General features: G+C 38.3%; 1 protein-coding gene across 2 annotated transcripts; it reads left to right on the top strand.

Moving 5' to 3' along the window:
- The first annotated feature begins 108 nt into the window (after positions 1 to 108).
- LOC140333234 (keratin, type I cytoskeletal 47 kDa-like) lies at positions 109 to 15,864 on the top strand. Of its 2 annotated transcripts, none has more exons than XM_072414772.1 (9): positions 109 to 250; positions 10,994 to 11,122; positions 12,140 to 12,222; positions 12,652 to 12,808; positions 13,296 to 13,457; positions 13,975 to 14,100; positions 14,654 to 14,874; positions 15,348 to 15,385; positions 15,628 to 15,864. In XM_072414772.1, the coding sequence occupies exons 1-9, from the start codon at positions 182 to 184 to the stop codon at positions 15,771 to 15,773; spliced, it is 1,131 nt and encodes a 376-aa protein (XP_072270873.1). In that variant the 5' UTR covers positions 109 to 181; the 3' UTR covers positions 15,774 to 15,864. The 2 variants fall into 2 exon arrangements, with proteins under 2 accessions (XP_072270873.1, XP_072270872.1); XM_072414771.1 differs by lacking the exon at positions 109 to 250 and adding an exon at positions 10,137 to 10,626.
- Positions 15,865 to 16,952: the final 1,088 nt, after the last annotated feature.

The raw sequence follows: 16,952 nt of genomic DNA on the forward strand, positions 1-16,952 counted from the left end.
CACCTGCTTGTCAGCCCATCATTGTAATATACGGCCTTACAGGTCACCAGTGAAGCCAGGGGCACCTAAGTTTATGTTTTCTTCTTGTTTCCTTAGATTATAGTGCTCCTGATCTCCTGAAGCTTCTGTGCAGGTCCTTCCTGTCTTCACGTACTCCAGCCATGGCTCTGTGACATCTTAGATGTTAAGCTTGGTCATTCAGGGTCTTCTACTCCTCCGGTGTCACAGTCTGTACTTGTCAAGTACGCAGGTTTGTCATCTGCAGCCCCTTTATTGTGAAGCCCTGGGTACTATGTTGACGCCTAATACAAATTTATTATCACCTCTTAGATTTTAAGCTCTTCGGGGCATAGTCTTCTCCTCCTCCTGTGGCACTGTGTGTCATTTACAACCCCTATTTAATGTACAGCACTTTGTAATATGTTGGCGCTATATAAATACTGTTTAATATTATAATAATTATTTCCCAGGGTGGGTTTTCTGGGGACAACAATGAGCCACTGTTTATGTGATAATAACCTGATTAGAGGAAATATTACTGTTCTTTAAATTACTCCTTACTGTAAATTGATGCAGTCCAACACAATATGGGGACCATTAACCACCTAACCAATAACCCCGACCTTGGTTTGGGGTAAAAAAAGTTCGGGTTTAGCGATCACTTACCTGGTCCCGCTGCGATCGTCCATCCGTCGTGTTCCAGCGTCGTCCTCCAGCGTCGGGTGTCCTCTCCGGGAAGAAGAAGCCGGCTGGCTTCTTCTTCTAAGCCGGCCAGTTTAGAAGAAAAAGCCGGCCGGCTTCTTCTCCCTCCGTTCTGTTCAGCGTGATCGCAAAAAAAAAAAATACTCACCTTCTCCCTCCGCTCCTCCGGACACGTCCATCCTCTAAGATCTTCAGCCGGCGAGAGCAGTGACGATCACCGGGGTTTCTTTGTATTTGAGTCCAATACAAAGAAATCCTTATATAATATATATATAATTGTATTATATATATATTATATAAGCTACTGTACATTACATTATACACAATTTTTTTTTTTAAACTTTTTTTTAGTTTTTTTTTTAAAGATTTTTTTTTTAAAGGTTTTTTTTTATGTTTTATAAAAAAAAATTATTATTAAATTTATAAAATTTTGGACATATTTCTGTGAGTTATGCGGTAATTCGGTGAATTATAAGTAATTATTGAGTAATTCGGTGAATTATAGCCTACAATCTAAAATAAATTTCCATGCAAAAAATGTAACAATTTTTGCATGGAAGTTTGGTAAGAAGAATACCCGGCGTTCGCGTACGCATCCCTCGGCGATTCCTGATGATGTCCGTGCATGCGCCCGTCGATGGGGGTTGTAGCGGGAAATTCAAATATTTTGTATTGGATTCAATACAAAGTTCTGTATCCAGTCCAATATAAAATAATACAAAATATATTTATGTGGTTTTGTCTATAGGTATGTGACGTTGGACGGTTGGACACTAGGGAGGTGTTTTAGAAAAAAATATTACTATACAGTATACCGAATTATCGCATTTTCAGTATTTTTCATTTATTTATGTATTCTTGTTTAAGCTGATTTTTGTGTATTTTAATTTTATTAAAAGTATTTTTTTTTACATGATTGTGTGTTTCAAACATTTTTTATATTCATGATATCTACTAGAACCCTGTTCGGACATATTTCTGTAAGTTACAGGTCTACAATTTAAAAAAAAAAAAATTCGTGAAAACCTGTAACGCTTTTGGAACAGAAATCTAGACCTCAGTGTAACTCCCAGGTGGTTAAACCTGCATAGAATCACAATAAAGGGATATTTGAACTTTTCACCCACCATACATTTGTTTGTATTTTGAGGAGTCAGAATAAGATAGTATATTCAGTTCAGGTACACTTTAAAGCAAACATGTGCTACAGGTGCATCTTTCTGATGTTTTAAAGTGAATGATTCATCTGCAATAAATGTATACTGAATGTCACATTCACTGCTTCTTGTTATTTTCTCATGCAGTGAACAGTAGGCACCACCAACAAGCAGTTATTGTAAAGTATTAGTAAAACAAATCCACACTATTAAGGTTCTTGTTTTACATTCTTAGTCACTTTGTAAAGATTCACTGGGGCAGCACAGTTGCTCAGCTGTTAGCATTCCAACCTTTGCAGTGCTAGGTCCCAGGTTCAAATCCTAGCCTGGGCACTATATGTATGGAGTTTGCAGGTTCTCCCTGTGTCTGGGTGGATTTCCTCTGGGTACTCCAGAGGAAGTTAATTAGCTTCCCCCTAAATTGACCTTGGATTACATTAATGACATATGACAATGGTAGGGACATTAGATTGTGAGCTCCTTTGAGGGACAGTTAGTGACACAACTATAGACTTTGTACAGTGCTGTGTAATATGATGGTACTATATAAATACTGTGCAAGTATGAGTCAAATCAATCTGACAACTGTTTATATACAATAGTGAATTGGAATGAATGGTCAGATTATATTTTAACTTTGAAGCCTTGCAAAGGGAATAGTTTGTATCCGAATCATATTAAATAATTTATCTTCTCAAAATCAAATTTATTGAATGGCACATATGAATGGCAGGTCTTCCATGCAAGCATTTTATTCAGTCCTGGCAGCCCTGAGTAATGCCAGGATACCCGGCATATCCCAGCATCTTGCACTGAGCTGACAATCAGACAACACAAATACCCAAATTGCCTAATACAAACCAGTGGTTGGCTTTGTGTTGAGCTGAACATGTCAACACATGGCTGAAAAGTCCAGCCACAATTCACACTGGGGAGTAATTATGGAGCTGGAAACAATTATACTGGTCCAGCTTGATCTCTGTGAAATGCCTGCACTGACCTGTTCCTGCAATTATAAGGTGGGGCCATTCTCAAAGACCCCTACCTTTATCATGCCCTGATCAGCCCAGCACTTGTCTGTAGGCCATTTGTAAATTCCAGCCTGTATTGTGTTAGGATAATGTGACCAGTATCATTCCAGAGCTACAGGGCGGAGACTGACCTTTCCTTTGTCTTGGTGTCTGCAGAAATAGTATTTGAAATGACCTTTGTGGGGGATGGTAAGACCACAGCTCCAGCCTTCTTGTTTGTTAAAAAAAGAATGCTGGATAGGTAATGCTAGGCAAGCCTTACACCATTTCCTTTTTTTCTAACACAACCCCAATCAATATTAGCATTATTTTAAATAATACATTGACTACAAGTATTTATTGTAACATTCAATTGTTCAAAAAATAACCTGAATTACAAAAGATCATACCATTTGATCTACCTGAAATACTGATCAAATTCAATGTAATGGTAAGTCAATTGAAGGGGAAAAACATGAAAGCCTTACCTGATCAATTTTCCTAATAATAATTTTTGCAAATATTAACTTAAAATATGATGTGGTGTAATTGTTTTGATCAATTGCTTCAAAATGGTTTATGGCAAGCTTAAGACGGCCAGAACTAAAGCCAAAGTAAACCAACAGCATACGTGACTACAACGTAGAAACATACTGTATCTGTCTAGTGCAGAGGTAGGCAAACTCCAGCCTTTAGGCCAGATACAGCCTAGCTAGTATTCCCGTCCAGCCTAACACCCCCCTAGTTGTTTAATGTTAGACCTGGTCTAATTGATTTGTTGCGTTATTGCGAGTTCCCACTATATCATCGAGTTCCTTCACAGTAACCCCAATTACTATGCCTAAAGAGCAGAAGCAACGAGCAGCTACCAGTTTCCGGAAAGTTGACCTTGAACGTTATGTCTTCAACCCTGAATGGACTGACAAATTATTTTTTGTCTAACGCGGCAATAAAGCCCTGTGTTCAGTGTGCAACAACACCAACAGCACTTTCAAGCAGTCCAATCTCAAGGGGCATTTTGATGCCAAGCACGCGGCTATGTAAAGAGTCTACACGGAGGATGAGCGGAAGACTGAGGCTGCTCGCTTGCTGTCACAGTCGGTAAAAAAACTTTCCTTTGACACCTTGTTTCTTCTGGCCTTGTGTGCCTTTTTGACCTCCTGAAATGGCCTAGTAGTCCAAAAAGTTTGCCGACCCCTGATCTAATGAAATTCCTGAGGGTCGGATGCTCTCTAGGAAGAATGAGAAGGAATGATTGTTGAACTTTCCTATAGAAGAGAGTGCAGCAGGGTGCCACTCCCTTGTCCTCCCTTTCATAGAACAGAACAGCGTTACTTATGTATTTATACGTTGACATCATATAAAGCACTCCTTACTAATTTTAGAAGAAGCTTACAATCCAATGATCCGGTCCATTGGATAAAGATTTAATGTCTTACTTTTGTATGAAAGTACATTTTTGCACGTCACCAAGGAGAGTGGCAGACGTAGCCACCAGTGGGCCTCTGTGCAGAATTTTACTTGGGGTTCTGTTGGTTGAGGAACGTCCAGGGACCCTTGTGCAGTGGTACACTTTGCACCTCCTTTTGTTTGTCCCTGACCAAGGACTATTTAGTTCCTTTAGGTTACATGTTTTGGTAAAAGAAGCATCACTTTACAAGGGTATCTCCAATGTTGGCAATGCTTGAGCAATAGAAAGGTTTACTTTAACCTCATGCATCTGATGATGAGATGAATACATATGCCTATTTCTTCAGTGTTAATTGAAAGGACCAATACTATATTAAACACAAAAATCAATAATTAGGGTCAGTTTACTGAGTATTCTATAACACAGCCTGCAATCTATACTTGTAACACATATAATTACAGGACTGTGAGAAACTAGAGACATCAGTCTTTGTCATTGTGTCATGACTTTTTATAACTGCAAAGAAGTGATGTGTGATATTGCATAGCAGATGAATGATACAAACCGGAGAGCATGTATTGGTCAATAACATTATATCAGTTACAAAGCCTAAATTGTATAACAATTTCCATACTCATTTACCCGCATTTATTGCTTGAAACAGACTATGCTCTTACTGCCTTTTAGGAAGTGTTCAGATCTGACTTTTAAAGATTCTTTGTTGTGCAATGACTGATCATTATACTGATTGTTCTGACTGATCATTATACTGATTGTTCCTTTTCCCAACTCCCCATTAAACCTTATTTCAGTTCCATGTCTTAGTGTCTAAGCCAGCCATTGTCAACCAATTCATGAAATCCCAAGGTTCCTCCAGAGGTTGCTAGGGGTTCATCAAACTCTGGCTGAATCTCGCTTCCATTTCAGCGGTCACCAACCCTGAACGAGTGCAACCCACCCAACCCAACTTCTCCCATTGCAGGTTTAGACCTACTTGTTAAACATCCTGGGGGCACAGTAGCGCCAGGCTGTGGACACGACTTTTGTCATGTCATGGCATCATGATGTCACTCCGGGGGAAACTTCTTCCCCCTTAAGTGACACACGTCTGAAAGATCTGAAAGGTTGGCGACTACTGTCCCATTTGATGATACCTGCATAGTTTTGGGGCCAACACCACTTGGTAGAGCCAACTACATGACACTAATGACAGTTTTTAGTTGTATAAAAAAAAAATGTTGTTCTTTCCACTGACCACCAGTTTCAAGTCTTTTCCTATTGAGCCCCTAGAAAAATTGGTTTTAGTAAACAGGGTTCCCCTAGATCTGAAATTGAATTTAGGGGTTTTTCAAAGGTTGAGAAATGCTGCTCTAAGCTTACATGAAGTTGTAGCTGTCATTCTCATCATTAGATAAACGGCATCAAGGCTCAACGATTGAGTACTTAAGTCCAAGCACAGAATCTGGATAGGAGGGCACATGCTTTCTTTACACCTACAAGTATCAGATATTTAAATATATAAAATAGTATGAGTAATACACAGCTGTGGGTGAACTAACTATTAAGGGATTCTGTCACTTCTTTCTGAATGGACAATGTGACAGGCACTAGTTTTCTCTGCAAGTGACTCCATAAGAGTCATTAGAAAATGCCTATCGGTGCTTGGGAAACCACTAGGAAGTGCATGTCAGGCCATCTACTAATAAAAGCACCAGTTGCTGTTAGTGTTTTGTATATCAGTGCTAAATGTAAAGAGTGCAGCTCCCATTGATTTCAGTTATATTGTCCCCCTGGGGGCTTGGTCAACAGGTCAAAGTCCATTATCTACAAGGAATTTCAACTCCCACAGGAGCATGTTCGGTTTGTATTGGATACTTATGGCACTGCATACATCTCCTGCATTAGGAGTTCTAGTCAGAGATGGATTAACTCAGAGTAGGGCCCTAGGCAAATTAGTTTTGCCCCCCATTTTACTTTGACATTGTTAAGGAAGGCAAACAGGAGACCCATTTATGCATTTTCTGTGCTCATCCCATCAAACGCTGATGGCCTACTATAAATTTCCCTGGTAAGGTGACATCCAGAATCAAATCTCTGACAAACTGTAGGACCGTGGAGATTGGCCCCTAGACATCCATCAAGTCCTAGACTGATGTCTATGTTGCTTTGTCAATAAATTGTTTCTGCACCCAGTGTATAGTGTATGTGTATAAGTGTCCAACAAAAAAGACATTTTGTTGCATTAGCATGGAACACGAGTTGCCAAAGCAAAACAGTCAACCATTTTATTAATCCTGTCTGAAAGACAAGATGTCAGCTATTAGTTTAAACAACCAGAAAACCCATCCTGGCAGTGTTCCCCCCTGAATTGCTTGGAATAAGGTAAAATAGTTGGTGTTATATTACACACAATTCCAGACTTATTCTGTGTTGCATGTTGATAGACAATTGGTGGACAGTTGTTAGTCTATAGCAGAGAGAGCAAGTGAAGAACCATTCAGTTGTACTGTGGAATAAAAAATCGCACACACAGATCTAAGTATACACTATTGTATACATGCTCTGTTTCTCTGGACGTCTGATGTCTCCATGGACGGAGGCTTTTCCATCTGATAAAGGTGTAAAAGAATGCAACCTGTCTGTCAACTATTATACAGGAAAATCTTGTATTTCATGGTGTTTGGATCTTTCCTGATGATCAGATGTCACCTTTCTGTCTATTTCTGATTCTATGAATCAAATGAAGACATAAGGTGTTACTATCTTGTAAAAAGACTGCAAAGAAACTTATAATAAAAGATTGGGCTACTCTATGATCACACTTAAAGCAGAACTAACCTTTACAATAAAATTATGTGACCAGGCAGGTCCTTTATTGCAGAAGGAGGAGTGAGGACTCACCTATTTTGTCATAAGTGCCACCATATTTACCTGGTCCTCTTTGATCTTTGCCTATCATGATTGGCCAGGCTAGAATATTGTAACTCTCTGGAATGTGCGCAGTAGTAGATTCAGTCTTGGCAGCCCTGGTAGATGCCAACAAAGCCAGTATATCCCTGCATTACATGTTGAGCGGTGCATGCATATAAAAGATGGCAAACTGCTAGGTAAGTGTGTTTTATTGCAGAACACCGCCTGTCCCTGCTACAATAAAATTCCTGCTCAATCACAAATGTTTATTGCGAAACTATTTAATAGGAAATGTGAACTTTTTAATTTTATATAAGAAGGAATCATAAAGTATACTAAATACAAGACATTTGCCTTATAACAACAAAAGACTTTTTTTTTATCTACACCTTTTGTTTTCCTGGGTTTAGGCTTGTGACCAACTGATCATTGTTCACCATTTTTACGAAATATCTGTAAAGCTGACTGCATTGTGAAGAGTGATTGTCCTGTAAATCTCATTAAGTTTCTTTTGTGGGACAATAACCAAAGTATAAATAGGAAACAATGACAATGACCAATGTATAAATAAGAAACAATGACTAATAAAATGGGGCATGAGAGGAGATAGAGGAGAGGAGCCTGGATATCAGGGCCATGCATTGCTTTCACATAGGAAATGCTTATTTAAAAAGTGGTGGACTATCTATCTATTTAAAGATTAGCTATGTAGATTGTCAGAAAAAAAAAAACATCACCCTTTCTCCTCTGATCACGTTACATCTTTGTTGCAAAAACAGCTACTCACCACAGACAAATATTTGTAATTTCTCAGGTTTGTTTCAAGCCCATACATGGGTAAACATCCCAATTGCCCTCCCTCTCCCCCTTCCTTCCATAAAAACTTTTAAGGACCTGTTGCATTGCATTGTAATATAGTGTGTTCTGGTGTGCTGCCCAAAATTTATGGAGATCCATTTCATGGACCATTGTATTGGTACATACCCCACAGCCTCCAATCTGTGGTAACGGAGGGTGGTTCCTGCAGCAGGTAGATGTGTAAAGGCTCACTTTTTTTAATTTACCTAAATTTCATCTCCACTTTCAATTAACAAAACAAAATAATAACCCCTCCTATTGTGTGATGCTACCACTATCTCCTAGATTGTAAGCTCTTCGGGGCAGGGTCACCTCCTCCTCTTGTGTCACTGTCTGTATCTGTCTGTCATTTGCAACCCCTGTTTAACGTTCAGCGCTGCGTAATATGTTGGCGCTATAAAAAATCCCGTTTATTAATAATAATAATAGCAAAACATTAAGCTTTTTTAGGTAGTTGTTCTTATCTGCACTGCAGACCAGTCAACTATTGTTATTAAAACCTAGGTTCTGGGGGTGAGAGGGAAAATCAGTCTTTTGTTGTGTTTTAGTATTAATGCACTAATGGCACCTTTAATTGAAAATATCCTTCTATAGTTATAAACCCGATTTCTTGGATAATCATTAACAAGAAATGATGAAGAATGCTGTGGGGACCATGGATACAAATTTTACAACACCAGCTAGTGACAAGCTGCATAGATCCAAGAATGAAGATCAATTCTGAATTTTCCTTATACTTTTCTTGTGTTGTCTATACTTTTCTTTCTTTCCTCAACCCTCTCTGGTGTCAAGCCTTTTGATCAGAACCCCTGATACCTATTCACATCTTCACATTTTGCAATACTGATACTTGCAAACAAGTTATGGCTGAAAATTTTCTTTAGTACAAAAACAGATAAGAAAAAAATGTCTGCATAGTCAACCGATATTTTTCTTGTAAAATATTTAAAAAGAAAACAAATGCAACCAACAAAGGATCTAGAAACCAAGACTAAAAAGAAACTCTTCTCACATGCTCTTCTTTATTTAAGGCTCTACTTTAGCACCTAAGCACATCCCTTTCTCATTTATGGACTAATTTATGAAAGCTCTTTAAGGCTAGAGAGGATAAACTTTATTCAGTGAACCTGGGTGATCTAGCAAACCTGGATGGATCTGGTCTAGGATTGAAAAATTTGCTGGATCACCCAGGTTCACTGATGAAAGTGTATCCTTTCCAGCCTTGGAGAGCTTGTGTTCTTGTCATAGGATAACCTATAACTATCTGCAAAACCTATAACACTCTGCGACATGCCAACACAGGAAGAATACCTGCATTGCAGAACAGTATGTTTTGTTGTGTATGAACGTTATCTGGATGTACAGACATGTAAGCCTTTGTCTCCAAAAGCTGCAGATTGTGAAGCAAGCAAAAATGACCTGTTTTAGCTTTGCTTTAAGTTCGGAACACCCAAGTCATCACAGAGACATATGTCGCCCAGTGACATGCATTGAAATTGAAGCACAAGTGCGTTATTTGCACACAGCTACCCTATGGTGTTCTGATTTTTTTTACACATTGCTGTGTCACCCTATGGTGTTCTGCAATGAATACAAAACTGAAGCATTCTGTGTTTTGCTTGCTTCACAAAATTAGCCATTAAGTTTACTTCTTTGCCTTTAATAAAAAGTTATGGGAGTGCAGTAAAAAAAACCTCAACTTAGAAGTAGGTGTTGGGGACAGGATTTAGGTTGAAGTTGATTATTGAATTTGGCTTCAAATTGGGCCAGTATTGGAAAAGTCATTACATTCTAAAAGTTACATTATATGATTGGGTTAGTGTTATAAACAGCTCCACAATATTTTCCAGGACTGTGTGAACCTGGACAATAAATGAATTCCATCGTCAGGTTTGCTGTGTTGTATCCCATCTGGACACTGCTGTATGGGGAAACTTTAGAACAATTATTGGTAATGTTATATATATAAGAACAATATTGAAACAAAATTGACAGCTGTTGTTGGTGTGTAAATTCCAGAAATAGAATAAATGCTTTGAAACTGGTTCATTAATAGCTGCACATCTTAAATCTTGCATGTTTCAGATCCGTCCCTTTCCATGGATATGCAGTAAAACTTGAGGAAATCATGTCACTACTCAGACAGGTCAAGCCTGTTTAGTTTGAGGAATTTTCTGTTGCATACACAAGTAGTTATGCTGGTCCCTGGTACAGATAAGAATGCAAACCCTCCTCCTTTGTAGGGTATATAAGACAAGGCAGAGGGGCCAGAGACTATCTCACCCTCCTGGACACTTTACACTTGTCATTGTCATTGCATCCCTGCTGGAAAATGATGAGCTTCTCCACCCGCAGTATCAGCCAGTCTGGCCGCTTTAGTGGGGCCAGTGCTGGCATTCCCAGGGCACGCAGTGTGGCAGGAGGTAGTGCCAGTGTAAGGATGTCCTCTGCCAGCATCAACATGGCAGCTCCTACATTTGGTTCTGGATTTGCAGCCCAAGAAGCCAGTATTTTCTCTGACAATAGCAAAGAGACCATGATGAACCTGAATGATCGATTGGCTTCATATTTGGAACGGGTAAGGACAACTAGATTGTAATATTGAAAATTGTATATATATTATATTTTTCATGCCCAAAGTTATAGCCTTTCTGTGCCACTTTAGAATAGTGCTATATTAAAAGGGACCGGTGTTTGCTGTCAAGGGATTTCACTGTTGATTGGTTCAGTAATTGAATTTGTCCTAATAATTTTAGTGTTGCAAAAAATCTAATTTTTTGGTTGATTTTGGCAAAAATCAAAATGCAGTAACTCACACAGTCCAGTTGTTTGAGATACAGTGCATTTTTTGCCATTGCCAAATGGCATGAACATACATATCTCACATTAGCATGATGGAAGATTAGCTTGTGAGGTGCTTACAGTTTAAAATTGTGTTTCCTTAGGTCCGATCTCTGGAAAAAGCCAACAGTGAGCTGGAATTGAAAATCCGTGAATTCTACGAGAGACAGTCCGCTGTCTGTGCCTTCGACCCAAGTGGATATTATGAAACTATAAACAATTTGCGATCCCAGGTAATTTTCATATTTTTTTTTCCTACACAATACATAATTTAAATTTTTTGTTGAGCAAAGTTTTTTTTTAACATATTAATATTCCTATGTAGTAATGAAAGAATCTTGAGAAACGTAACATTATAGAAGCCTGATGAGTTGATGAGGGAACAATGACAGAGTTGTGTGCATTTATACCCATTTTTGTGTGTTCTTGCTCCATCTGTTACATTTTTCATAATATATAAATAGAAAATTCAATAGGGAGAGTGGCTATCCCATTAATATAAGTGTCACAGCAAGTGTGCAGAGTGCTGGTAATTTAGCTTTATTGACAGCCCTGAATTTTTTAAAAAGGAAGTCAGCAGCTTCTTTTTTTCCATTCTGAAATATTACCTTTAAAAGATTTAAGAGCCCCCTCTATTTATTGCAAGGATCTTGGCATACGTTTCGCATTTTCCTATTTACATGGTCTATATTAATAGTGTATATACAGGCTGGAGCTGTATTACAGTTGTGTTGTGACCAAAGTTCACATTGAAGAGTTCATTACTAAATTTACTGTACAAGAATTTAATGTACATCCAAGGCATTCTGACAATGTCTGGCATTATATAATGGCCTGCATGTAACTTGGTTCTGTGGCAGGAAGCCTAATACAGGATTCATCCTGAACATTCTGGTATTGCTGACAATTATTTAAATTGGATAGGACAAATATAGAAATAATAGAAATTATATATGAAATATGGAGTTAAGGATGGTTTCATACTAAAGTAAAATGTTTATTAATAATTTTCATTTACAAACAACTTTTATTAAAATGTTGTTCTAAATGAAGTTGTATTGAAGGTCATCTTCTGTTTTAGATAGTAATTTGAAAATATTAACCAACTGTAAAACTGAAAAAATATGCCCCCTCCTTAAAGGCTTCTCACAATAAAATGGATCATTAAATGTTAATTATATATTTACAAGTTGATAATAATGTTATATTTATTAAGGCACATTTACATTATTTCCCTAATTATCCTACAGATCCAAGAAGCTACCATTCATAATTCCAGGCTTGTGCTGCAGATTGACAATGCCAAGCTGGCTGCTGATGACTTCAAGATTAAGTAAGTAGTTGCATATTATGCTGGACATTTGTATATATAAAAAACAAACACATAAGACTCACATCTCTAGATATGAAGCAAAGTTAAATATAGAACACATTATATACTTTACTGTATTCGATACAATGTTGTTCTTTCACACCATACAGTAAGTTCTTCTCTCTTTTACTCATTCTCTTTTTTTCCCATTCTCTCCTTCATTTCCATTTTATGTCTCTTTATTTTTTTCTATTCCTTTTTGTATTTTCCTCTCCTCTTTGTTTTTCTCACTTTCCCTCTCCCCCTTTATATTTTCTTCTCCCTTTTCTTTTCCTCTTCCTTTCCCCACTTTTCTCTTCCTTTTCCCTCCCCTTTGCAACGGTCCTACATTGCAATTGGGGGGAAAAAAAGACGGTATAAATAAAAAAAGTACTCTGTCCCCATCTGTAGGTTTGAATCAGAAATGGCCATCAGGCAAGGAGTGGAGGGTGACATTGTTGGACTGCGCAGAGCCCTGGATGAGCTGACCATCAACAGATCAGACTTGGAGCTGGAGCTTGAGGGCTTGAAAGAGGAGCTGGTCTACCTGAAGAGAAATCACGAGGAGGTAATCTTGCCTGGGATATTTCTATCATTAAAGCAAAAGATGGAGATGTCATGTGGCTGTGCATCTTAGAAAATATATTGGAATGTTTATAGCCATATACACTCCTTCTAGGTTCAATATATGCAAATATAGAGCCAAAATTTGCTACTAACACCATTAAGCCTGGCACTGATGCATGGATGCCCAGACCAAATTAAGCAGCATCTGTACTTGTTAGCTAACACAACTCCAATTTGCCCACATAGATTATTGTACATTGTTTTAACGGCTGTACTCTTAGCTGTCAAAGGGAATGGTGACACATCTCCATAATGGCCTCTGGCTGCTATAATGGATCTAGATTGCAAAGTAACCCTGACAATAACAGCCATTTAATAAATAGATCATAAACCTGAAAATACCATGGCCTCAATACATGACCCCAAAATATCTCATACTTTTAAAGTAGGATTCTTGCATGTTCTTACCATCTTTCTTTATGTTTCAGGAAATGCATGCTTCCAAGGGACGAGTTGGAGGAAAAGTTAATGTTGAGCTGGATTCCGCTCCAGCGGTTGACTTATCCAATGTGCTCGCAGAAATCAGAGATCAATATGAAAAAATGGTGGAGAAGAATAGACAAGAAGTGGAGACCTGGTACAGAGCACAGGTATGGAATTCCCATTAGTTGCGGGCACTTAGATGTTATGTACAATGCAGGACTTGCAGTCCTACCCATACAGATAGCCAAAAAGATCATTGGTGCCACTTAAACTGACATGAAAGGTACAAATTGCTCAAGGAACCCCAGCAAACTCTCAAGGATCTCCAGGGTCTAATGGAACTCTGGTTGGGAAACACTGACCCAGAGCATCAGAGAGAAGGGGAGGTGGATAGTTGCTTTTTTAATGCTTTTCAAGAAAAAACATTTCATCCTTAAAGTGAAGGTGGACCTCTACTGCAAGGGTAGATTTGGGACATTTTTGAAGCCCATATTTAACATATCTACACTTGGGGCCAGAAAAAACCTTAAAAAAAACAATCCCTGTAGGCTTAATGGAGAGAATAGAAAATTCAGCTTCATATTGTTTGCATGTACCTGTGTTTATAGGAGGATCACTTTACTCCATAACTAATTCAGTCATTGTTCCTCCTTGGATAAATAAATACTATTTTTCTTTTCACAGAGTGAAAGTCTTAACAAGGAAGTTGCAGTATACCAGCAAAGCTTCCAGACCTCCAAATCTGAAATCTCAGAACTGAGACGCGTATTACAGACCCTGGAGCTGGAGTTACAGTCCCTCCTTAACATGGTGAGTGTACAATCTTCTCACCTCCACCCATGGAGATGTGTACATTAAGGCCTTTTCATCATTTAAATTCCCATATAGAGATTTATTGCTGCTTGTGTAGCGTACACCATGGAGAGCTGTTTGTTCCATCTGATTATCAATTCAGAATGTTTTTGACATCAGTTTATGATGCTTCCATTATTAGTTCCAATTTTACCTGCTTCAGCTGCTTTTGTGTTCTCAATTTGATTTAGTTGCTTTGGGAACGCCTGGTAGTTAAAAGTTTACATTTACAGACAAATATGCAAGTTCTTTTAAGAAGCCAAAAGATAAGTAATTCTGTTTACCTAATCCTATGATTTACTATACAAGCCTGTAAAAGCAGGGACAAGTTGCTGACTTCATAATTTTTATTTTCATATTTTTTCCGCTTAACACAAATGACAGGCATTAGTTGAAATTAAAATAATAAATGGCTGCTAAAACAGTAAAAAATTATTTGTTAAGACTTTTAAAGTTCATCATTAGACCACTCTTGACTATATTAGTTCCTCATTTCATTCATTTTTTTCAGAAACGAGCATTAGAGGGCACATTATCAGAAACCGAGACCAGTTACGGAGCAGAAATTGCAAAACTTCAAAGTTTAATTTCCCAAATAGAAATGGAAATTCAGCAAGTAAGGTCAGACTCAGAGCACCATGCTCTGGAGTACAGAACACTGCTCAGCATCAAGACAAGGCTCGAACAGGAAATTGCCACCTACAGGAGACTCCTGGATGGAGAAGATTTCAGGTGAGAGCTTTAGGAATCAGTTTAACAAGGGGTGAGCAAAGTCGTACTGTTCATTTTCTTTAGAAAGCCTCCATAACCTGAGTAGAGAAGCTTATCTCCTGCCAGGTGTAGAGAAGGACCAGAGTTGTCTGAAAGCAGTGGTCTAGATGTAGAGGTCTAACACATTCCATGCTAAGTCAGCCCTAGAGTACTTCAAGAAGGTATGAGTATGAGTTTATCTAATTGTTTAGCAAAAAAGCTGACTTAGTAGGGGACATGTCTGATCATCTGTATAGATAAGACTACTGCTTCTCTATATAAATCAATAGCCCTTCTCCATAACATTTCTACTTGGGTTGTAGCTGCTATTCAAAGAAATAAAGAAAACAGAATTTTCACACTTTTTGATGCATTTACTGATAAATGCATTTTTCAAAAAAATACACGCAAATATTAAAAATGTACTCATTTGAGTGTTTTTTTTTTCTCACCAGCTTTTCATCGGTTCAACATCTGGAATCATCAAATAAAAGTAAGTCATTGCTGCATTATTATTACTACTATAGCTAGTATTACTATTACTGCATATGTACAGTATATTACTATGATAACTGTAGGCTTAAATCAAATCGGCCTGTATAGGCCACATATCTGTAACAATGTAAATGGAAGTTGCTTGAACTGGGAAATTGTCTCTGTATGATCATGACTCTGTATGAGTCCTTATGGAAAATCATGTTGGTTAATTGTTTTTATTTTTTTTTTGTCAACTAGATGTAAAAATTGTCAGCAAAGAAGAATCACAGAGTTCCACCTCAAAAAAGATTATGGTGAAGACAGTGGTGGAGGAAGTGGTAGATGGGAAAGTGGTGTCTTCCTCTGTGAAAGAGATGACCCAGGATTCACACACCACTCAATAAAGCCATCTATAAGAAGTCATCTACAGAAGTGCTAACTGAACTAGAATAAAGGCTAAACAGTAATAAAACAGTTGTTGCGTTTCTAATATAATTTGTCTATGTTTTTTTATTTTATTTATAGAATATATTGGTTAAGTTTAAACATTGATTTCCCTAGTTATGTGAGGAAATGAATACAAGCATTCAAAGGAAGCAATAATAGGGCTGGTCTTGGGCTATATGGTGCTAGTATTGGTAGCCTCCTCATCTGCAGGTCGCTGTGCTTCTGCCTCTTCTTATCTTCCACCTCCAAACAGCAGAAGAGGCCCAAAGAGAAGACACAAACAGCAACCTGCAGAGCAGAGAGACAGCAATGCTCCCTGGAGCAGTCACAGATGACCAGAAGGGGTGGCCCATTTTTTTTTTAAATAACATTGCAGCCTACTGGGCAAATATCTTTCTTCCCAATCTGCCACTGGCACCCCCTATAGAGCACAGATGATGCACCCCATGCTACTGCACTAATGGCACACATATAGTTTTGTTTAATGATTCCAGATGCTGAACTGATGGCAATCAAACTTAACAAGTACCCCAAAACTCCAACTTTTAATTGTATTCCTGCCTTCCATAGCCGCCTCTACACAAACAAATATTTTTCAATATCAAATGCATGGGTCATGGCCAGATGGCGAAAAGTAAACAAATAAAAAATCTATAGATTAAACTAATCTATAGAACATCTATTCTAATATTCAGCCCAGTCTCCAGCATCAACCTCTGCTAATGAGATAAGAGCATTGTGGGTATACTTTCACTTTTTAGAATCACTGGGATTCCTTATGCAGAGATAAATATATTACTCTTGATAGTTCTTTATGCTGTACTATAGCTGCTGGTTGCATAATTTGTAAACGCATAATTTGTAAAACCTAGTCATTCAAGAATGCTTCTATGACTAGATCCACGTTTTAGTTATGTTCTTATTTAAGGCAGTGGTCGCCAACCTTTTTGGTCCCGCAGAGCACTAAAATTACCGGCTCCCGACCGCGCATGCGCGGGGAGCCGGGTGTCACTTAAAGGGGAAGAAATCTCCCACATTGTGACGCCATGATTACATAACCCTGCCCACTTTCCCATCGCAGATCTGAGCCTGCGATGGGAGAGTGGGCAGGTTGTGTCCAGGAACACAGATGCCCA

This window comes from Pyxicephalus adspersus, chromosome 6 (assembly GCF_032062135.1).
Source record: "Pyxicephalus adspersus chromosome 6, UCB_Pads_2.0, whole genome shotgun sequence".
Lineage (NCBI taxonomy): Eukaryota > Metazoa > Chordata > Amphibia > Anura > Pyxicephalidae > Pyxicephalus > Pyxicephalus adspersus.

Coding starts and splice junctions, on each gene's coding strand:
- LOC140333234 (XM_072414771.1), top strand. CDS start 10,381: ATGATGAGCTTCTCCACCCGCAGTATCAGCCAGTCTGGCCGCTTTAGT. Junction 11,123..12,139: donor TAAACAATTTGCGATCCCAG/GTAATTTTCATA, acceptor ATTATCCTACAG/ATCCAAGAAGCTACCATTCA. Junction 12,809..13,295: donor TGAAGAGAAATCACGAGGAG/GTAATCTTGCCT, acceptor TTTATGTTTCAG/GAAATGCATGCTTCCAAGGG.